Raw genomic sequence first — 23,907 nt, forward strand, 5'->3', positions numbered from 1 at the left:
CGTGGCACGGTTAATTTGATACTAAAGTGATCGCTTTTAAAAAAATATTGGCACTTAAATGATCGTTTTTAAAAAAAGTTGGCACTTAAGTTATCGTTTTGAAAGTTTTGGCACTGAAGTGATCGAAGTTACAAAAACTTGGCACTAAAGTGATCGATTTGAAAGTTTTGACACTAAAGTAAGCGTCGTACACAACTTATGGCACTTAGAGTGTACTTAAGCCGAAAATTACTTTCATTACTGATAATAATTTATGTTTAACTATTTTTGGATATGATGAAAATATTTTTCGTTCATCAATTTTTATAAGCGATACAGACAATCACTTAGAAAAATATTTTCCGCAAATTCAGAGCCTAAATTATCATGATGAGTTGCCTCTGCTTGGATTCGCTTTTGAAGTTGGCAGTTGCAAAATACTAAAATAGGTGGAATGAAGAATGGAGTTCTGTGGGTGCTTCTTGTACAATCTTTTATTGTTCTCCGAACTTAGCTTCACATAAAGCTGCGCAATTTTTGTTTTTTTGGCGCATTGCTTGATGAATTTAATAAATTTTGATCAAAACTTTAATTTCTCTTTTGTTAAAAGGGATTGTCCTTTTTAATTTTCTCTCAAATGTCCACTAATATTGAGAGATAGCTTTACAAATCCTATTAAGATAAATATCATTAATCTTCATCCCTGATTTTGTACATGTCATAAGAATATTGAGTTCTTACTAAAAACAAAATTAAGAGACGCGTTTGCTACCATGCGTATCCCTTGTTTTGCGAGGGACATCACAGGTGTAGCGAAGGTTCTACTTATTCTAAAATATTAGCAAATACAAGCAATAAATTAGGATAACATGGACATCATCCACATTTACCTTTTGCATGTAGGGGGTGTCTATAATTTTTAATCTACCAATCAACGGCGTAGCCGAAGAGAATTTGCCTCGATGAAGGTTGGGGGAATATCTAGCTCTTTAGTTAGAGTTTGAAAAATTTTATTTGTACTCTTTTCTTATCAACTCGTGGAATTTTTGTTTTTCTTTTGGTTGAACTCGAGGAAGCTTGAAATGTTAATTTCTTTTTTTTTTTTTTGGGATCCTTTCGCTTGGGAAAAGGAGGAAGCTGGTTTAAAGAAACGATACTTAATTTCCCTTTGGTATACTCATATGTGTACATTTGCACTTCACTTCGAACAAAGCAAATGGGATTTTCATAAAATAAAAGCGAACTTGTCCATTAAAAATGGATAGATTAAAGGTTTCCACACACCCTTCTTTCAAGAAAAACCGATGATTTTAAGTTTATTCCCACTTCATCAGCACATAACTTTGATGCCGGTCTCATGGCCCTGTGAATGTACATCAATTAGCACACATTTTAAATATTTAGCGAAACAAATGGAATTCTCACTATGACTGTATATCAATTAGCTTGCATTTTAAATATTAATGTATACTAGATAAATGATATAAAACCAAATGGAAAACGTGAACAAAAAAAGTTGCCTATGATTTCAAAAAATTTATGAAACAAAAACATGTGTCTTACTTCACTAATGAAAGATTTTATGGGACCACAACCAACCGCTCTAAATATTAAGCTTTTTAGAGCGGTTGGTCGTGGTCCCATAAAATCTTTCATGGAATCAGAGCAGAAGGTCTTGAGTTCAAACCTTTCGAGGCCCCTATTTGCCTCCCCATTGAATATGTCCATCCTTTGATACCATGAAAGATTTTATGGGACCACATCCAACTACTCTAAAAGCTTAATCTTTTAGAGTAGTTGATCGTGATCCCATAAAATCTTTCAACCAAGAACAAAGAGATACATAGATACTTCGATTAGCACCTAATAGACCTAGCCACGGTTAATGATAATAACTAAGCTTTCGGTAGCTTCCTCCACACACACTCTCTCTCTCAATTAGGGCGCAAAAATAACCATTTTGTTCCTGTCTGGATAGAAATAGATTTTTTCTAGCTCTATTTTCTGGACGAATTCATGAGCAAAGAAACACGTTTAATAACAACACAAAATTTATGCTCCTGTAATAGAAATTCGTTTGATAACATCATTAAATTTCTATTTTATTGGTGTTTTAGGGGGTGATGACTTGGGTAGTGGTGGTGCTGGTGTAGGTGTAGGTACCGGTGGTATGGGAGGAGGTTATTGTAAGCGATTGAACATAAACTTCATGCGGAAATTCAATCATAGACGGATCTCCGATCTTCATGATTCTCACGATAAGAAACAAGAATGAAGTCGTACCTTTGTCCATAGCGATTCCTCAAGAACGATTGATGCAGAAGACAAAGACGATAAAGAATCTGATTTCTCTCCCTTAACCCTCTGTACTTTACGTTAACTATGTGATGGATGATAGAAAACACAAACCGACGTTCCTTTTATGTTACGTCTGTTTTTCGATAGGTTGGAGAGAGGACCAGATTCAATTTAAACTTGAAACGTTATCCAAAAGGTGCCTCTTCAAGAGCTGCCTTCCATCAAAGCACTTAAATGCACCCTTTCATAACCAACGGATTTTAACATTTAATTAATTATTAAATCACCAATAATAATATCACCCGGGTCACATTATTCTTACAGTTATGGGCAGCGGCGGTGGCGGTAGTGGTGGTGGAGGAGCCGTGGGTGGTGAAGGTGTCAAAGGAGGTAGTGACTTGGATGGTGGTGGAGGCGCATCCACGGGAGGCATGGGTAGTAGAGGTGTCGAAGGATGTTGTGACTTGGCCGGTGGTGGCGATGGAGGCATGGGTAGTGGAGGTATCGGAGGAGTTGCTGACTTGGCCGGTGGTGCCAATGGAGGAGGCGTGGGAGGTGAAGGTGTCGAAGGAGGTAGTGACTTGGCCGGTGGTTGGGGTGCAAGAGGCGTGGGTAGTAAAGATGTCGGAGGAGGTGGCGACTTAAGCCGTGATGGTGGCGGTGGTGGAGGAGGTGTGTAGTGGTCGTGTTAGAAGAGGCAGCGGTGGTGGAGGTAGGGTTTGTGGTAGTGTTGGAGTACTCGGTGGGGGAGGAGGCATCGGAGGAGGTGGTGACTTGGGCGGCGACGGCAGCGGCGACGGTGACGGTAGTGGAAGAGGTGTGGGAGGTGGTCGTGGTGGTGGTGTTGGAGGAGGTGGCGGGGGAGGAGGCATGGGTGGCGAAGGTGTCGAGGGAGAACACGAGCAAAAGAGAGACAGTGAATAATGAGAAGAGTTTTTATTTTCGTTTATGTTCTAAACACATTACATGGCTAAAAATTTATTCCAAAAATAGAAAAATGAAATTGTCTTATCAACTGAATCTTTGTTCTAAACATGTTCTCGAAAATAGAAAAATATAATGGTTATCACGTACAACCTTAGTGTTTGCGATTTTTTTTAATTTTCTAATAATTTTATCCCAATCAACCAAAAATACTCCATTTCACCTTTAATTTATTTGTTTATGATAGCCACAAAAGCATTTGTGTTTCACAATTTTAACAGAAGGGCCAATTTGAGTTTAAAAAAAAACTGTTGAGTTTAAAAAAAAAAAAGCATATAGTTTAGATATCACATTGATAAAAAAACAATACGGGGACGACGAAGTATAACACTAAACCCCTTAAAAAAAATTCAGAAGCTTATTGTAATTTCTTAATTTAAAGTTTATTCTCTCCATTTGTAAAGTGATTGGAGTTATCCTCAATAATTATAAAGTACTAGGAAATATATAAGATCTAAAACTTTCGCCTATTTAAAAGATGTAATGTTTATAGCGCAAAGATCCATTCATACTTAGGTCTTCGGCCAAAAATAAATCGATTCTCATGTTAGAGTCAAGGTGTTCATTGTGGAAATTAAATTTTAAATGATGCTAATTCTTTTAAGAGCCAAGTAAACGTCTCCTTTAGTGGCAAGACTTCAAGGACAACTAACCTTTTGCTAAAAGATGTTTTGATTAACAGTTAGGTCTTTCGCTGAAAAAGAATCGGAGTTCATGTGAGAGTGAAGTTATTCATACTGGCAATTAACTTTTGCATGATGCTATTCTTTACAGGCAAATTTCGCAAGTTATTGAATAATCATGCTTCGAAATTCGAATTGATTGAGAATTTCTGCTAAAGAAGGAGCCGTGCTATGTTTAAGATTCTATAAGAATATCTTGAAAGAAGCTTGGATGACGTCTGACGCTTGACACGTGTGTCACGGGCCTGTCCATGACACATGCGTCTTTTAATAAGTTGATGGGTAAGATCGATGTCCGACTATTTCAATTAATGTTATATTTAGCACATAAAATATTAACAAGCACTGTACATAACAATGGTATCATATGTAATAAAAGGATAAAGATGGGCAACCTGGGACCCCTCCATGCCCCCACTCAAATGAAATGATTGATACTTTATGTCAGAGTCAAGGTGTGGATAGTGGAAATTATCATCTCCTTTGCTTGGCAACTTTTGCAAGGTGTCCGTAGTCAAATTTACTTTCTTTGACCATCGCCTTTTGTCTAAGACTAGCAAATCTGTCCATTCCTCTAGATTGCCAAACTCCCCCGAAGACTTCAGGGGTAATTGGCCTTTTGCTAATAGACGTGTTAATCAACACTTGGGTCTTTGGCCCCAAAAACAAAAAAGGAGAAAAAAAAATCGATTCTCACGTTAAAGTCAAGTTGTCCACCCTGAAATTAAGAGTGTGTTTATTTCGTGAAAAAATAAATAATTTAAAAAATATTTTTTGAAATATAATTATTTATATCATTAAGAAATATTAGTCAATAAAAAAGATTCTCATAATAAAAAATAATTTATATCCAACTATTTTCGTAGACGATGAAAAAATTATTTAATTTTTTAAATTATAAGTAATTATTTTTAAAAAATATTTTTTAAATTATTAATTTTTCAAGAAATAAAATACTGCCTAACTTTTGCATCAGCCACGTGACCATCTCCTTTACTGTCAATTTTTTATGGGAGAAATGATGGATTGATCGAGAAATTCTGCTAAAAGTCGTGCTGTGTACGAAATTTTGTGGAAATGTCTTAGAAGAAGCTTGGATGACCTCTGATGCTCGACGCGTGTGTCCCGGGCCGGTGCATGCATCTTTTAATAAGTTGACGGAATTGATAGGGAAGAGCTAAGCAATCCGTGGGAGCGTGAGGTTTACATTTTGCGTTGGTTCATATTAGCAGCAACTCATTGTTTAAAAAAATCCTAGACTTATCACACTCGTATCAATTCAATCTTAAATCTTTCAATTTGATAAATTTAACCACAAACATTCTGAAAATTTAAGAATGTAGTTCTAAATATTTTGCCAAGTTAATCCTTCTAATTAATTTTGATCGAAAACTACTGATGTTGTTGGAGTATGATTTATACTCCCCGAGACGAGGAAAGCATGTGGGTCTAGGGGAGCCGCCCTGGCTAGGGTCTCAAGGGACAGTGCCCCCTGGACACTATGAAACTTTTATGATTTAAGACTGTAATTTTTCATGAATAATTATTTCTATATATATTTTTTTTCGCTTGTAATTAAGCAATGTAACGAGAGGTGCGAAATGCTAATTATAATAGAATCATCTACTGGACGTAACACCAGTATAAGGATGAATCAAGATAAAATCTCGTATCTCGATTTCTCTTTTTCGACTTTATGCTTTATTTCGTTATAATTGTGTGTCAAATCCTAACACATCTGATGGTCAATTGTAAGCATATTTTATGGTCCGTGACATATACATCAAGGATCAGAGGTCATCCAAGCTTCTTCCGTCAAATTAAGAGCTCAGTGCTCGGAGACAAACTTGGAGTGCTTATAGCTGCTTCCCTCAAGCAAGTGCAGAGAAGAGCTCGGTGAGTTGGTCGACCTGCGAGCTGATAAATTGTCCATCTTTTCCCTTTTGTGCCAAGAAGTTTGGGCAGATGATTTTCTTGGTTAGTTTGTACGAAGAACGGGTTACTTTCAATTCCGGAGTCGGAACGTCTTTGAACATTCGCTCCAGTGGGAGAAGAACAGAAAGGCGGAAAACTCTTTGGAGAAAACTCGCGTGAAAAGTTTATAGCTAAAGGGCAATGCCCTTATTTTTTGGATTTGTTCAATAGAGGCCATATACTTCTTTTTTTATCTAATGTGGCAGGGGTGAGCAAACTAGACCAGACTAGACCGGACCCGGATCGATCCGGATTGGCTAGGTTGGTCCGGTCCTTGAGGGGGCATTCCGATTCTCGATCCCAATAAAGAGGACCGGTGATTGGGTGATCCAATTCCCGGTTCCATTGTGGATGGGATTGGATCTGACCACTCAAAATATATACAATCTGAAAAAGAAATTAGAAATTTTTGAATAACTATTTAATCTAATTTACCCATCTTCTGCTCGACACTCACTTTTCTCTTCTCGCTCGATGCTTGCGTCTCGCCTTCGTAACACGGTTCCGCTTGGTGCTCGCTCCTCTTGCCTTTGCCTCTCTGCTCGCTCCTCTCGTGATCCCGCTTGTCGCTCATCGATATCGTCGCTCTTCTTGTGTCTCGTAGCCATTGACGAGACCTATCACTACCACCGGCGCTGTCAACTCGTCGCTCCTCTCGCCACTTCCTCTCCTCGTCTCCATCCTAATTTAGTCTTCTCTCATTATTTTAGGATTATAAGTACTCGTGTGATGGTTGTACGATGGTCATATATATGGTTTATTAGGTTGGATGGTTGAAATAGAAAATTATTAGTTTAGATCAAAAGGTTAGATTTCTATAAGGGGCTGGTTATCGGTCTCACGTCCCTAGTCCTGAAAATTTGGGGACTAGAACTACCTATCTGGTCCCCGGTTCCATACTAGGACCGGACTAGCCCGGACCATGCACACCCCTTTTATGTAGCATACATATCACTCAAGTTAGTCCTTTCATTAAAATTTCTAACCGATATGCTAGCCGCATAAAGTAAAAGATTAAACAGAGTTTTCTTGATGACCGAGAGAAAAGTATGGGAAAGTTGTTGGGGTGTGGTTCATACTCTCCAGTGCTAAGCAAGCATGTGGGTTCGGGAGAGCTACCTCGCCGGAAGTCTCAAGGGGACGGCGTCCCTTGGACACTAAAGGGCTTTTACAATTTAAGCCCACATTTTTCATTGATAGTTTAGGTCTGTGCCCATGAATAGTTATTATTATTTATATACTCTTTTTCGTTTGCAATAAAATGATGTAATGAGAGGTGCAATGTGCTAATTGTGACATCCTGTATTCCAACTCACTTTTGAAACTTTCGATGAATGAAATGTCTCATTGATGTATTTCGGTTGAATCTCACTCGGAATTCATCCCTCTTGAGCAGATTAACCAAATGGAAATGATCGCCTAGGAAAATCAAGTACGTGAACCTAAGAACTTGATCCTGGACCGACTCTTTGGCCATGAAAATTATCGAGGGAATATTTTGACTCAATATAGGTCGATCCTAGAATGATTAAGGAACGATTTGGATAATATCCTAGTTCGGATCACGAGTGATTCCGTTTGACCTCGTATGGGCTCCGAACGTCCCTAAATTATTTTCTAACGATTGTGTCTGTCGGGACTAGTGATTAACCCTCGCAATTGAATGACAACCAAAGTCGCCATGGCTCGAGAAATTTTTAAACGTGATATTAATCACGGGTTGATACTCATAACTCCTAAAAGCCGCCCGTTTGTTTGAGATACGCTGAAATTTCAATTGATTGAGATTAATCGCGAATCGAGCTTTAGAATTTGACGTCGGACCTTCGGGGGTATCAATAATTAAATTTTAGACGTTTTCTCATCTAGTGTACAATTTCTTCCTTGTTCGCCCCAAAGGGTTCGGGAAAAATAAAATTTGATTTGGAAATGGGAAAAAGACCCATTTGCCCTTGGAAAATATCCAATTTTCCACTTTGACTCAAGGGCATTTCGGTCAATACCCCTAGTGGCTGAAATTTTGACTAGTCTTTGTGGGAGAAATTACCTTTTTGCCCTTTTTGACTTTGAAGACCCTAAAAATATCATAACTCTTATTAATCAATATTTTGACCTTCTTCTTCATAAAAGTCCCAAGAGTTTCTCTCACTACTCTCTCTCTCTAGCCCTTGGCCGAACTCACCATTGCTCCCTCTCTCTCACCGAAAATTTTCCAAGCTTCCACCGGTGTCGCCTTGAATCGCCGGAGCACAACTACCGCCGTGAGCTACCCGGAACCGCCGGATCTTTGTGGGTTTTAGCTGATCAAGGGGAGTCACCGGAGCCGCCGATTGGGATCAAAACTTCTCTCGACTTCTCGCTGGAAAAATTTGCTAGATTTGTGGTAAGTTGGTTTCTAACCTTAGATTAGGTATCTAGGTTACTAATGGACATTAGGTTGAGAAGATTTGGTGAAAAATTAGTTGGATTTGTGCTAGTTCATGGTGTTGGCCGAAAATGAAGAGGGGGAGGAGAGAGAAAAAGATGTGTTCTTGCATGAATAGTGAATATGCATGATTGTTAATGGATGACTATGATATAATCTTGCCTTTCATGCTTTAATCTAACGGCTTATATTGAATCTTGCTTAGGAAAATTGATCGGATGGCCCAGATTAATTCCTAGTTAGTGTAGATTAATTGAGTGGTGGAGATTTATTGCATGTGGGGATATTTTAATCGTACGGCCCAGATTAATTGCCATGTTGCTATAGTTTAATTGTATGGTATGTATGAAATGTACGTTAGTGGAATTTCGATCGGACGGTAATTATTAATTGCTACGTTAGCATTATTAAGATTGTGTGGCGTAAATTAATTTTTGTGGTGACAAAAATTAATCGTGTGGCCCAATTGGCCGATGGCTTGAGTGCCATTTAATCGGGTGGTCCTAATTTATTATTTATTTAACGTGAGTAAATCACATGGTCCCAATCGAGTATTTGTACAGTACAATTTAATCGAGTGGTCTCAATTGGGCAGTTGAGGAAAAATTAGAAAGATTGTGTGGTCCCGATCTTTAATTGGAGAAAAATTGGTGAGACCAGGTGGTCTCGATCTGCTAATCAAGAAATTTAGCAAGATCACGTGGCGAAGATTGATCGTTTGGAAGGATTTAAGCGATCGTGTGGTATCGGATGAGCGATCGAGGAATTATTGTTGTTATATAGTCTTTATGAGGACTATTTGAGGGGAAATGTGGAATTTTACCCCGAAACATTATGACGCGGGGTTCGAATTTTTATAAGACCATATTTTAGCCCGAGGCGTTATGATGTGGGCTCTGTTATTATATTACCCCGAGGCGTTAAACGCGGGGTTATGCTTATTATTTTATCCTGAGGCGTTAAACGCAGGATATTAACCTGAGGCGTTATTACGTGGGTCCGGACTATATAATGGCTCGAGGCATTATTACGCAGGTCTGTCCATTCATATGTTAGCCTGATACGTTAAACGCAGAGATTTGAGTAACGTGGAATTTTATATGATAGCTTGATGTGCTAAACACAGGCCTTGGATCCACGTGAAATATTTATATTATAGCCCGAGGCGTTAAACGTGGGCTCTGGAGTATGTGGATTATTTTTAGGACAGTCCGAGGCGTGGAACGCCGATATGGGAGTAACGTGGAATTTTTGGAAAAGGCGTGGCAATTTTTGGAGAAAGAATAGAATATTCTGGAATTTATTTGTGGAATTTTTTATTGAAGAAGGAATTGTTGGAAATTGCTCACCTAGGATGTGTCTGAAGGCACTAGCGCCCTAACCTAGGATTAGGGATCCCACCCGGAAATTGAAGCGCCATTATATGAGTGCTTGGTAAGCTTGTGCAAACATTGAAGCGCGGTTTCATCGAGTGCTTGGCAAAGGTTTATCTTTGTTGGTTTTATTTGCAGAATTACATCAAGAATTTAAGTGTCCGATTAAATCTTGAGATTAGATTTGTGTAATTTCTTTGTGAGATTAAGATACTATTTCGAGAGGAATTAAAGAATAAACACTATATGCATTCTTGTATGTAATTAGGGCTAGTAAATACCGAGAGTGTTTGAGTTACTCGAGTTTGGTCTGTAATCTCCGTGTATCGCTTATGATATAGTGGAATTCATTACTACTTTCCCCGTGGACGTAGGTCTCTACGACCAAGCCACGTACATCCGGTGTACGATTATTTTCTTGTTCTATCTATTTATCGTTCGATCGCTTAGTTCTGTACAACGGATACTATTCTAGATACATATAAAAGCATAGAAAAAATGTTGGTGCCACGGAAATGAGTTCATGTTGTAGTTATTTCACCCATTTTGGTTTTTTGCTTTTTCTTCCTGTTTATCTTCTCTTATGTTTTGTACGGTTCAATCAATAGAACGAAATCACAAAACCGAGATGATGAACGTGAAACATCTGATGATACATGTAGCTGTTGACACCTAAATTTTAATTTTCATTTATCATTTCATAAAAATGAGAATTAATAATAGTTCTCACAAAAATAATTTTATCATGCATAGCATATTTATTTTCTGTCAGTCAAAAGCATGTTATGGCATTTAGGGTCGGATGTCGGGTCAATTGAGCTTAATTTGATAGGCGGCTGGACTAGACTAGTTTGAAAATTTCGAATGACACCCAGAGGCGATGCCGAATTTTTCATCAAAATTTTGGACTTAAAACAGCCCGTTTGAGCTTTTAAAATTACAAAAAGGCCTAAATTAATTATTCATTTGATTAGTTAAGGTCCAATTGGGTCCGGAATGACAAAATGAGCCCACAAAAGCCTAGGATTTTGGTCCAACTTGTGGGAGTCCTCATTTGGACGAAAATTTTAGCTATTTTTAATAAATAGGACTCCTCAAAAGTCATAATTTTCAATCTGACGATCGATATCTAATAAGAGTTTCTAAATCGAACAGTCGTCGGTAAGCCCTATGCTTGCGTGCAACCCTTTGTTCTATAAAATACACAGTTATGCCTAGGGTTTCGGGGGGGCGATCTTATTCAGAAAAATTTGAGAGATACACGTGAGAGTAAAGCAAGAGAGAGGCGAGTTTTGGGTGAAAAGGAAGAATCAATCTTAGGTTGCCTCTTCCTCGACGATTTCCCTTCTTTTTCCTTGTGGTTTTCTAGAGCTATAGCTGCGGTTTTAAGCCTATTGCTGCGGTTTTTAGGCTATTATTGCAGGTTTTCTAGAGCTTTCCCTACGGTTTTCAGGCTATTGCTACGGTTTGTATTCTATCCCTGCGGTTTTCGCGTATTTTCTTCTTGCTGCTCATTGTTCATTTTCCCTACTGGTCAGTGCTTAAATTTGCTACTGCTCAAGGTCGAACAACTTGCTGTTTGGCCATAATTTTCAGCACTATTCGGAGCTCGTTTTCCTTGCTATTTTGCATAATTTTGCTGTTGTTTGGGGGTTGTTCAGGGACCATTTTACTACAGATTTGGCATTGGAGTTTGCTACTATTTTAGGGTTATTTCGCTGTTGTCCAGGATAAAAAAAAAAACAGCATTATTTCGGTGGTTTTACTTGTTGATTTGGTGTAGATTATTTGCTCATTGTTTGAGCCGATTACCCCACTGTTTTGGTACAATACCCTCGATGTTTCCGGCTTATTTCTTAGGTGAATTGGTTCTTAGATTGCTGCTACGAACCAAGTTGAGCCGAACCCCTTTAGGTGTGCACACAAGTCCCCTATCGTTTGGTCCAAGAAGCTTGTTTGGTGCCAAAGTTTTTTGCTTTGATTTCTTTTGAAATTAGGTAATTAGCTTATCTCATGATATTCTCGAGATATTTTCTTGATTTGAATATTTTCCTGAATATCAATAAATTATGATTGCTCAATTTTCGAAATTCAAAACGAATCCATGAAATCTTGTGCATATTTTCGGACCATATCCACAAGAAAATTTATTGCCTAATCATGCATGTTTGAAGTTTTTTTGAATAAATCTTGAGATATCACGCTTATCTTTTTCGGATTCTGGCATATCTTGTGGTAGTTTGATTTTGAGGAATCTTAATCATATCCGATAAGATATTGGCATTTTCTCGAATTTTAAGTATATCTTTGATCAAACTTAAGGTTTTCAGAAATATTGAACATATCTTTTTGAATTTGGATAATTATCAAAAATATTCATTTCAAATCTCAAGAGATAATTTTCCTAATTTAAAAGATGTGAATCCTTTGTAGATAGGGGCTTATCCCCTTTAAAATTTCGGTACCTATCCTTAGTTGGCCGACCTTTTTTAATTTTCAACATTTTCGAACAAACATCCCTATAATATATGCTCCTTTGTGCCCGACCCTTTGGAATATTAAATTGCAAGCCTTAACCATGATCTTATGGGATGGGACTGCAATGTAGTATAAGATTTTGTATTCTGCCCTTTGGTGAGAAGGGATATTGACATCTTATACCCCTATCCGCATACTAGCCCGAATCCCCGAGAATATAGCGGATAAAATGTCGCTCTAGTCCGGATCTTCGACAATGAGAAGATTTATCGAAAAATTCGGAAATTAAGTTATATTATGGGCATTTTTGTTTAACTTTGTTCAAATTCAAGCTTAAAAGAAATTCGAAAAAACAAAAAAAGTAATAAAAGTGAAAACGGAAAAAAAAAAACATTCAAGTCGCATCATTAATCAAGAAAAGGCATTTTCATGAAATCTGGTACCGAAAGGGTGTTAATTAAAAATTAACATAATCAAGTCCCGTAACCCTAAACCTCGGGTTAGCAGAAAATAAAGTATTCTCTCATACTTTATTTAGGTATCTAATCTACCTACCAAAAAAAATTAGTGTCGGCTCCTACAAAAGAAAAAAAAATCAAACCTAAGTTATGAATTGGTAGGGCTTGGGAGAGTCCGTATTAGGTTAGTTAATTCATCTAATTAACCTAATAATCCATTAACCTAAATTAATTTTTAGGTCACGATAGTAACATACACCAGGATTGGCAAGGATGCGAGAGGATTTGAGAATATAAGTGAACATATAAGCACAACGCAAAAACAAGTGGACACTGGGGAGAATATAGCAGGGAACTGAAGACATTTTCAACCCAACCCCAGGCGGTTTCTAACTTGCGGAAGACGATGACCGCATCGCCTTTCTTTCTTTCTTCATTCTTGATGGGCTCTTCGTTTCCTTTTTCAACTTTTTAATTGATCATGCTATTGTGACTTGGAAATAAGGGGTGAGCATGATCCGGGTGGGCGGATTACGCACCTAGAACCTAAAATCTATCATGTTATAACTAGTTATCGGGCCTTCAACCTACCCCTTTTATCCTAGAACCTATTTTGGAACTTATCCCATTTTTTTTTATTCGATTTCACAATCTAACCGATAACCTATTTATTTTATTTCTTTCATATTCTCCAGCAAAAATAATATGAGTAGTAATGAAACGGTTTAAAGTAAAAAAAAATGAATAATAAACTTACTATCCGTCAAAAGCAACAATTCTTAATATGAGCAATAAAAATTACAATTCACCAAAAATAGAAAAGGTGAGGTAAGAGAGGCTATTTTTTTTTTTTATAGTAGCTAAAAATCAATTCCAAAACAGGTCCAGTTCTCGAGTGAGTCTTCACTTGAACAAGGAACCGGACCGATTTCAACTAGTTCCCAAAAATTAGAACCTATTCCTAGACTGGTTTGAACAGGAACAAAATCTCGAACTTGTTTTTCAAGTGGTTTAGTCGAATTTCTAAGTAAAACCAATCCGATTGTACACCCTTATTGGAAATAGCAAGTTGCGGACAAAGTACTATAGCCCAGTGGCCATGGCGGGTTGCAAGTGTCTCTTGAAGTTCGTGATTTATATTAGAGGAATAAAAATAACATCATTTTCAAATATCCAAGAAAAAGACAAGTACTCTTCCACAATGAACAAAAATCACCATTGTTATCTTTGAATTTTGCTAGCATAATTGTGGGCCACAAATTTTGAAAAAGTGAAGCCCACAATAATTTTTAATTAATTATTATCTATGTTTATTATGACCCAAAATGAGTTGTTATTCTCATAGTCAATCAAAAGATGTTATATAATCAATTCCCATTATCCTTTCCAAAAATTTTGCGTGGCTAACTACGCTTAGATGATGAGCTTACATGGCCTTTTTTATTATTGAAAAACTAAAAAAAGAAATAAAACTATTGATTTTAATAATCTAAAGAAAATGATATTTTTTTTATCAAAATGAAAAGACAAAAAAAAAAAACAAAGTAATAGAATGAAGGGAAAATTTCAAAACGGGACCTCAAGTGCTCTCATTTTCTTAAATAAGGGTTTGAAGTGGTCCTTATTTCAAATAAAAACCTGAAGTGACCATCACCATTTTAAATAAGGGCCTCACCTCGCCGGCTTGCTAAAAATTTTGGACCAATTAGGGTTATTTTGTCAAAACACATTTTTAACCTAATTTTTAGTTAAATTAAATTAAAAATTAAAAAGAAAAAGAAAAGAAAGGAACAAGAAAAACACAAGTGGAAGGGGGCTGCCCTCCCACTTGTGGCCGCCTCCCCAATGTCGGGAGGGTGCCGGCTCCGGCCGACAGGGTCGCCGACTCCTTGAAGAAGGGTGGCAGGCTCTCACCTCAATAGGGAGAGGGCCTCGGCTCTCTCCCGGATCTAGGTGAGGGTCCCCGGCCCTAGATCGGTCTAAGATGACGGTCGGCGGAGGGTTAACCATAGTCGACTTGGACCGGTTGAGGTCGCGACCGTCCCCTAGACCTGGGCAAGGGCCGACAATTCTCACCAAGATCTGGGAGAGGGTCGGGGTCCTCTCCCCTACCGAGGCGAGGGCTTGCAGCCCCTCACCTCTAGTCGGTAGGGTTGCCGGCCCTCACCGAGGTGCTAGCTACCCCGTCGGCTAGAGTCGCCACCCCACCAGCATTGGGCGGCAAAAGCGGGAGGGAAGCCCCCTCCCGTCCGTGTTTTCATTCTCATTTTTTTTTAGTTTTATCTTTTAAAAAAATTGAATAAACGAAAAAATAATAAAATAACAAAAATGTATTAAATGACTAAAATGCCCCTATTAACTGGTGACTAGAGCTCTTTTCTGATATTGGTAAAGTTACTTCATGTCTTTATTTGAAATAATATCTACTTTATACTTTTATTTGAGATAATGTTGACACTTTAGGCACTTACTTGAAATAATATCAATTTCAGGATTTTATTTAAGAAAATAAAGGCACTTTGAGCTCTTTTTTGAAATTTTTTCCAAAATAAAGAAGCAAAAGCAAATGTCACATTTTCCTTCTCTTGGCAACTTTGCAGGATGCCAATGTGGTCGCTTTATTGAGGCATGTAAAAGTCTGTGATGCCTCAACCTTTTCTGCAAGACTTTTGACTCCTACAACAAGTTGAATGAAGACAAGAATCTACCAGTTTCATTGCAATTCTCACAAGACCTCAGGCTCGTGAATATGGACAGCTCTGGCAGCGATGGTTAGCAAAGCTTGGTGATGCTGATCCTAGAAAAATGACTCGAGGATTTGACATGATCGCAATTAGTGTGCTTTTACTTTTGCCTGCCACTGCTTTTGGCTTTGCCCACGGTGATTTACATTATTGTCATTTTCCTATCGATCAGAAAGTGCTCGTGAATACGGACAACCGACAGTGATGGTTGGCAAATCATAGTGACGTTGATCCCAGAAAAATGATTGAAGAGCATACGACATTACTGTAGTTTGAAAATAAATAGTATAAAAAATTATAAATTTATTATATATTGTCTAATTAAATTTTAAACTTTTCTTTATATCATTTTAAAATTAACTTTTTGATGATTTGTCATTTAGTTCGATTAATTTTATTCGAAAATCACTAAGGTAACAGTTTACATCGCCGACGGTGAAGTTTACGCGCATAGGTAAGCGGGGATGATGCTGAGTTAACAATTTTTATAATTTTTTCTCTTTCTTTTGCGTTTTTCCTTCTACTGTTCATCTTCCGCGCTCTCCTCTGCCATCAGCTCCTCTTGCGGTGGCGAGTGCCCAGATCTGGGAAGAGCACAAAGACCTGCACTTCAAAGTCTTGTTCCTCACTAACCTCCTCATCTCCTTCGATCAGATTTGGTAATTAATGAATCGCTCCCTGTGTTAATGGCATGATGGAGTCACTAACTCAAATTAGTGTTTTCAATGTGGAAGTTTCGTAACACGCCCTGGACGACTAATTTGAGTTTGAGCTCGGCAGCGTCGGTGTTTCGATGTTCACAAAATTTAGACATAAAAAAAATCTGAAATATTCCAGACTTTGAGTTTCACTGATTGAGGAATAGTTTCAACTTGAAGACCGCCATTAGAGCATAATAGAATGCAAGTCATTTTCACGACTATTTTCGCTTTCACTTGGGAAAAAAGAAAGGAAAAAAAAAATAAAGCACATAAATAAAGGTAAGGATATCCCATTGAAGTTCGCCAGAGAGCCGGCGGAGATTCACGAAAGAGACGGCGGAAAAGAGGGTCGTGGCGGAAGTGAGAAGATGAGGACCTTTACGAGGATGAAGGCGTTGAAGTGCAGGCAACTTTGTGATCTTCTCAGATCTGGGCGAGGTTGCCGGCCACAGGAGGAGCTGGTGGTGGCGGAGAGGAGCCGCTAAAAGGTTGAAGATGTAAAAGAAGTAAAAAAAAACGAAAAAAAGAAGAGAAATTCACAAATTTAGAAAAAAAGGAAAATTGTCAAAAAAAAGTGTCGTCTTACTTGTTACTACACTTGAACATCAAAGGAAAGGAAAGAAAAGAGAGAAGCATCTATCTTTATATTTTTCTACTCCAAATAAATCCAAAAATTAAGTCGATCCACAGTCATAGTAGAAATATATAGTGTATCAATTATTAAATCTCGGATGGAAATTTCTTTTACCCATCCCAAGGACGCCTTCGACATTCGAGGGTTGCGAACCAATGATAAAATTACGTTCAATAAGCGGAATGCATTAGCTATTCACTCTTAAGTTGAACAGTATGGGTTGGAATAGGACAATCACTTATTCTTAAAATTAGCATTCTTAAAACTGAAAAGTTGGGCGAAAAAGGAGATAAAGGAACAAATAGATGCATTTGATAGTAGTACATCCTCAAAAAAAAAAAAGAGTTTATTTATTTCCACTTCCCAAAACCAAACAAAGGAGAATTAATTCAAAATTCCAAAAAAATTCTTCAACAAAGTTATAACTAAGCCCAAGACTAAAAGAATTATACATATATAGAGGATTTCATACATAGCTAGAACGACCCTTACAAATTGCTAATACTAATTTGTTAAGAATTAATTGGATTGAAGCTATAACATCATTATTTGCTAGAATCAAAATATCTGCAAAATCTGGATCACAATTTTTTATCATAAAAAAGGGGGAGATTGTTAAGAAATTTTTTTTTATGACATCGTGAATATGGAAAAATAATTAAAGGCTGCTAATGCATTTATTGGTTGAGTAGAACCAGGTGAAAGATACACAAGTTGTTATGCATATGTTATCTTAATAGAATACTTGAAGGTTATGAGATCTCTATGAATGGTAAACAAGGTATTGGGCTTAGATGTATCTATAAGTTGGAGATACCTGAGTAGAAGATGAACAAGCATATAATGGAAAATTTCGTAAAACTTGGAGGGATCTTGGATATGTGAACAGTGAGGTACAGTCACGATTGCCAATATGCTTGAGGGACCAAAGGATGGAAACTCAAGTGAAGTTCTAGTTATTACATCTGTAGTTTGTATGCGTTTAGAGGTTGACTCTAACGTTGACGCAGGACGAGATCGGACTCTGAGAAGCTCGGACGCCGAGGAGTTCAAACTCCGAGGAGAGTCTTAGAAGCAATGTTCAAATTCAAACACATATATTTTCACAATGGTTAGTGATCTGGCTTGGATTTCTTTCTTGTGATAGATAAGATGTCTTCCATAAATAAATAATTTTATCTATATAAATCTGGATTCAAATTATATGGGTGACTGAATCCATGGAGATTTTGATTTCATCACTCAACGGTTACTTAATCTTCTTTATACATTCATATCCAACGAGTATACTGGAGAGTGATCATCTGAAAATTCTCAACGGTTTGTTTGGAAGTAAAAGAATATAAAAGGAGATCTAGATCCCGAATAGCATAGAGAGATCAAGAGTAAAAAGTTTTAAAGTTTAAAGAGAGCTTCAATCTTATACACTTGTCTTCCATGAATGTTCAATAATAAATCCTTGAGAGGTGGTATTCAGCTTGTGTTTAGGTGTGTGATATAGAGTTATATTTGCTTGAGCACAGGAAGAAATGCTTGGGTTTAAGCAATACTTATTAATGTAACTTCGGATCGATTGATTAGTGAAATCCAGTCGGGTAGGCTAATGGTGTGGAGAGTAGACGTAGCTCCGATCAAAATCGATCTACTATAAATATCGTGTGTAAATTTCTATATCTCTTAACTTTTACTTGCTGCATTTGAGAGTTTATTGTACACATGTGAATATAAGTATATTTTTATTCATGTTTAGTATCTAACTTGGTGTGAATTTTTTTATTTTAATTCTATATTATTTTAAATAAATTTTTAAAACCATCTATTCTTCCTCTCTGAATGTTTTAATTCTATACCACTAGCCCAAAGTATACACGAAAATCTTGTTGACCAAAAGATCACCACAACAATTCCCCCAGAACATCCACTGTAGGCTTTGAGGATATTTTCTTAGCCCTCTCTGTAATTGGACCGCGTGGCCACGCAGATCGAAGTGGAAAGGAAAGGAAAGCACCATTTAGGAACACGACAAGGGACACAACACATCAATCATGTTAGTTGACAGCGACCCGTTTTCCTCAACCCCTTGTCATCATCTACGCTTAGACTAGGATTGGACATGTTTCGACTAATGAGCAATAATTCACATGAGCTCGCCATAAGATTTTTTCCTTTCTTTTTCTGCTCTTATAAGTGTGTGGAACGAGATGAACGTTTATTTTTCTAAGCTACGATTCCTACAAGAGAAAATATTATCTAAAGAGCCTAAGTAATAATTCCTTCTTCGTCATGCATGTCTTTTCTTAATCTTGTGAACATCTCTACATATATTCACACATCACAAATATTCTATGTTTGAAAATATCTGAACTAATGAATGGCCCATAATTAGGGATTTATGTTGTTGTTATAATTGATAACGAGCCAATTCTATTTGTGTGTATAGACTCATGTGAAGCTTATGTTAGTTAATTTGGGCCTCTTCACGTGAAATGAATTTTACAAAAATTATTTCAGTCTTAATTTTTTTTTTTTTTAAAATACAGCTTCAGTGAGCATTGAGCAATACAAATCGACCTATGGCCCCCAGAAGATTTCTTTTGTCTTTTGGCATTTGTAAATATATTTTGAAGCATTCCTTATTAGGTTCACAAATGAGGTAAAAAAAAAAAATGCCAATGGACATTTGGAATAAGAAGTATTGAATGATTATTACTTATTAGGAGGTTAGATAATCCACCACAATGGACATTCGGAGGAAAGGGTCGGAGTTATTAATAAAAACCTTTGAACCCATGAATTTTTTCTTTTTTAAAAATGGTGCATGTTTATTAGGAGGACAGATAATCCACCAATGGGGTCATGCCCACTGGCCACAATTGGATGGCATCATGACATCCTAAGCAATTGGGGATTATAAGCCTCCACTCGTCATAATTATGTTTTTAATTTCAACATGTGTATCGTAGTTGCCGTGTCAAGAAAAATGGGCTTGTACATTTCTAACGGAAGTTAAAGACTTTCGATAGCACGCCGACAAAACCAAAAGTTAAGTCGACCATAACCATAGTAAAAATATGTACTATGTAAGTTCTTTTCAATCCATAACCAAATGCTGAACAGTGACCTATCCAATGTAACTCTGATCCTCCCATGCTCCTGAAGCATCCCATGTTTTCTCCTAAGTACACCCAATCATCAAAATTCGTAAACCTTTAAGCAAGCTCAAATTTTGCGGGGGAAGAAAATAGAGGAAACGTAAACATGCAGGAATCTACTGGAATTTATTGTACTTTTTGAAATTTTTATAATTTAATCGCACTTTCGCGATAATATTTACGACTTTTCGTGCACTTATCCCTTCAATTGGTAGATTTGTAACTGTAAACGTGTTACATCTAATTCAAAATCTTAATTGTGAAGCTCAAATTATTGCAATATTCAACTTAGATTGCACACAGGCATAATCTAAATGTAGATAGATTATTCCCGTTAATATATCATCTTCCTTTCCATATAGTTATATAGATATTGCAATTTGTTTGAAGAAACCTTCCATGTCAATTGGTATTTTATCACGAAGAGCAACAAGTCCTTTTCAATTTATGGCCAAATGTTGATTAGTTAAAGTGATAAGCTAAATAATCCTTTTCAATCTAATATGAATTCTGATCCTCCCAAGTTCCTGAAGCATCCCATCTCTTCTCCTCAAGTACACAACTGCCATTGGATCACTCTGCAAGAATCCATTGATCAAAGTTCATAAAAACCTTTAAGCAATCTCAAATATGGGGGAGAAGAAAACAGAGGAAACACAAACACGCATAAATTTTCCAGAATCAATTTCACTTTTTGAAAGTTTTATAACTCAATCGTACTTTCCCGACAAGATTTAGGACTTCCACTACACTTATCCCACCAATTGTTAGATTTGTAAATGCAGACATATTACATCTAATTCAAAATCTTAATCATCATTGCAATATTCCACTTACATTGCACACATGCATAATCTAATTGTAGATAGGTTATTTCCTTTAAAACATGATCTCCCTGCCTGTATAGTCATACAGATGAAGACGGTGACACTCAATGGATCAACTAAGAAGTTGGGACTTGGCCTCAGGGGATCATATCGTTAACACGGTGTGCTTGTAGTTGCCCGTAACAATACCGGAATCACAAGTATCAACCAAAGCTTGGATAGAAATCGCTGCTCTTTGCATGTAGAATGATGTATTGATACTAAATGATTTTTTAAATGCTTCACGTGCTTAATTAAATCCCCTTGCCAGATTTTACATACATCTCGTGTACATTAGCGAAAAAATCAAACTAACGCTCTACATTCAACTGTCGGATGAGTGTTATATGATCACGTTAATTGACAGCGACACACACTATTGGGGGAGCAAATCCGCATGGTAATTTATTGGGGGTCGATGTGGAAAAGACCTTAATTTCTTGAAACACTCTGACAGTATAGGCAATACCAGTAATCATAAGGTTGGGGAAAGGTTACATCAAGAAAGGAGTTACAAAGCATAGCCAACAAAAAAATCACAGTATCTTTACCATCGGAACTCGTGGGAAGGCAAATTGTATATAGTGAGGAAACTTTCCAACTTGACTAATGACAAATCAAAGATACCAATCCATCCATATCAATATGTCTTCCAATCAGGCAAAATCTTGAACTATTTTTTATCCATATTCTCATAGTCATTCTATCAAGCACGTTATATGCAGTCAGTGGATGAATCGAAAAAGAGCGCAATGACTTCCGATTGGAGATTGCATCCAAACAAAATCGACGTAAGACATCTGCAATCACTAACACACACTCGAATAGAGTCGATCCGATCTTAGAGCATATCATTTCGGTTCTTTTTTCTTCATCAAAACAGTGTATAACCGGGAAACAGAAGAGAAAAGGAAGGGTGGTGGGGCTGGGCTTGTTGATTCTTCTTGAATTGGGCCAAAGGGCTTCGGCTTCATAATTGTGGGCTCTGAGCTTGACTCAATTGGAGACTTTCAATATTGGTATTGGGGATTTTAGGTCCAATCCGGTTTGGGCTAAGTGAATGTAGATGGGTTGGGCTTATTTAAATAAGCTGATGGGAAGGAATTTCGACCAAACCTGGGCTGCCCGAGCTTGAGCCTCATGGGTCAGTTTCAGGGCCGAAGTGAATTGGCTCTCTCTCTCTCTCTCTTTCCCTTTATTTATCGCTCTTTGTTAGCTATTTTTTATTTGTTTATTTTTCATTCGGTAAAAAAAAAAAAAGGAGCACTTGATTTATAGGCTAAAAATCAGGTGTCAACATGCTTTTCTTCTAAGAGCTCTGTAATGTCAAAGAAGATAATATATGGAAACGGAAATGAACTTTTTAAGGCATGTAGATCACTTTTTTAAATGTGTTATTGTCATTGTTATAGTAAAGAAAAGGGCGAAAAAAAAAATGTGCCTCCAAGTATATAACATAGGAAAGCTTTTAAGGATATTTTGTCATTTCTCTTTGTAAGTGGACCACGTGGCCATGCAAATCAATGTGGAGGATACTTAGAAATTGTGATGACAAGATTCATCACGGTGGTTCCGTCCAACATGTGGTGGCGTGGCGTGGCGTGGTCCCGTGGATGACCCGGTCGAGACAAAAGCAAACACGTTTTGATTAATAAAGAAATTCTTCACATGAGCACACCATAATATTTCCCTTTCTCTCTAACAAATATGTGGAAAGAGACAAATGTTTCTTTTTCAAAGTTTATACAAGAAAAAAATATAATCGAAAGGATAACAAACCAACTTTATCGGACCATTGGACTCTATGTGGAGTTTCTCTCAGTTAATTTGGACCTTTTTCACAAGAAATGAATTTCACTTATATCATCCGAGTACCTGGGGTAGTCACTTCCCCTCCAAAAACAAAAAAAACAAGTGAGCACCACAAATCAATCTATGATTTTGCCCTTTATTTTGGCATTAGTAGATATAGTTTTTTTTCTCTTGGACAAGGCATTAGTGCATATAATTCAACGTGTATCAAGTTTCGGTTGTCGGCCCCGGTTTGATAGTGCACATGTGAGGTGGGAAATAAAGAAAATTTCGCAATATATATGTGGAATGAAAAGGATCTGAGCAATTGATAAAACCTCATTAGCCTATAAGTCTTTAAGAAGCGGGGCATGTTTATTTGGAGAAAAGAGAGTCTACCCAAAAGGAGTGGATCATGCGCACCGGCCAAAATGGGATGCATCACGGTAGCCGAAACAATTGGGAGGGTTGTCACTTATCAACCTCCACTTCTCATAATTATTTTTCTAAATCTCGACAAATGCATCATATTAATGGATCAATTCAAACTTTAATGTCAGTCGTATTAAACAAAATGGACAGAAACCTTTTTGACTCACGGCTAAAATCTCCAAGAAACTGTTGGTCCTTCTTTAGTGTCCACAAGGAAACCTATCGATTAAAAATCGAATAATTGTCCGGAAAACCTTGAACTTATTGTACGCAGCCAATGTAGTCCTCAACCTCTTAATTGTGCCAATTTAGTCTTACATCTTTTGACGATTTGCCAATTCGGTCACAAACCTTTCAATTGTGTCAATTTAGTCCTAAACGTTTTGAAACTTTGTCAACTTAGTCATAAACTTATTATTTGGATAATTATGTGAAAGGACTACATTAACAAATTTTCAAAAGGTTTGAGACTAAATAGAAAATATTGAAATGTTTACGATTAAATTGGCGTAACTTCGAAAAGTTTAGAACTAAATTGACATAATTGAAAAGTTTAAATTGGCAGCCGCACAATAAGTTTAGGATTAGTTAGACATTTTTCCCGATAAAAAAATGCTATTGAGGTTTCTTCTTTTGCACATGTGACGCAGCGTTCAGTGAATAACGCAAGAAAATCCTTGCTAAAGGAGAGTAATCTCGAAAATTCTGTGAATATTATTGATGATGTGCTTCAAAAAAGGTGATAAACACCTTTTATAGGGTGTTATCCTAACCCTAGTCCAATTAGGAATCAAAATATCAAAAAAACGGAAAATTACAAAAGTGCCACTGAAATAAAATTAAGCCCGAAAAATACTAAAAAAAAAAAAAGGAAAACCCATCTAGACATTCTCGAACGGCCAAAATTCATCGTTAGTCACGGCCGAAGGCGGTGA

General features: G+C 37.1%; 2 protein-coding genes across 2 annotated transcripts in view; one reads left to right on the forward strand and one right to left on the reverse strand.

Moving 5' to 3' along the window:
* The window catches only part of LOC115751677 (protein BONZAI 3-like), a 1,030,407-nt gene that overhangs the window by 183,687 nt on the left and 822,813 nt on the right, over positions 1 to 23,907 (reverse strand). The gene's annotated exons all lie outside the window — the stretch shown is intronic.
* LOC115733913 (acanthoscurrin-2-like) lies at positions 2,604 to 4,056 on the forward strand. The gene is made up of 3 exons (XM_048280713.1): positions 2,604 to 2,949; positions 3,006 to 3,193; positions 4,036 to 4,056. The coding sequence occupies exons 1-3, from the start codon at positions 2,604 to 2,606 to the stop codon at positions 4,054 to 4,056; spliced, it is 555 nt and encodes a 184-aa protein (XP_048136670.1).

Source organism: Rhodamnia argentea, chromosome 6 (genome assembly GCF_020921035.1).
Source record: "Rhodamnia argentea isolate NSW1041297 chromosome 6, ASM2092103v1, whole genome shotgun sequence".
NCBI classification, from domain to species: domain Eukaryota; kingdom Viridiplantae; phylum Streptophyta; class Magnoliopsida; order Myrtales; family Myrtaceae; genus Rhodamnia; species Rhodamnia argentea.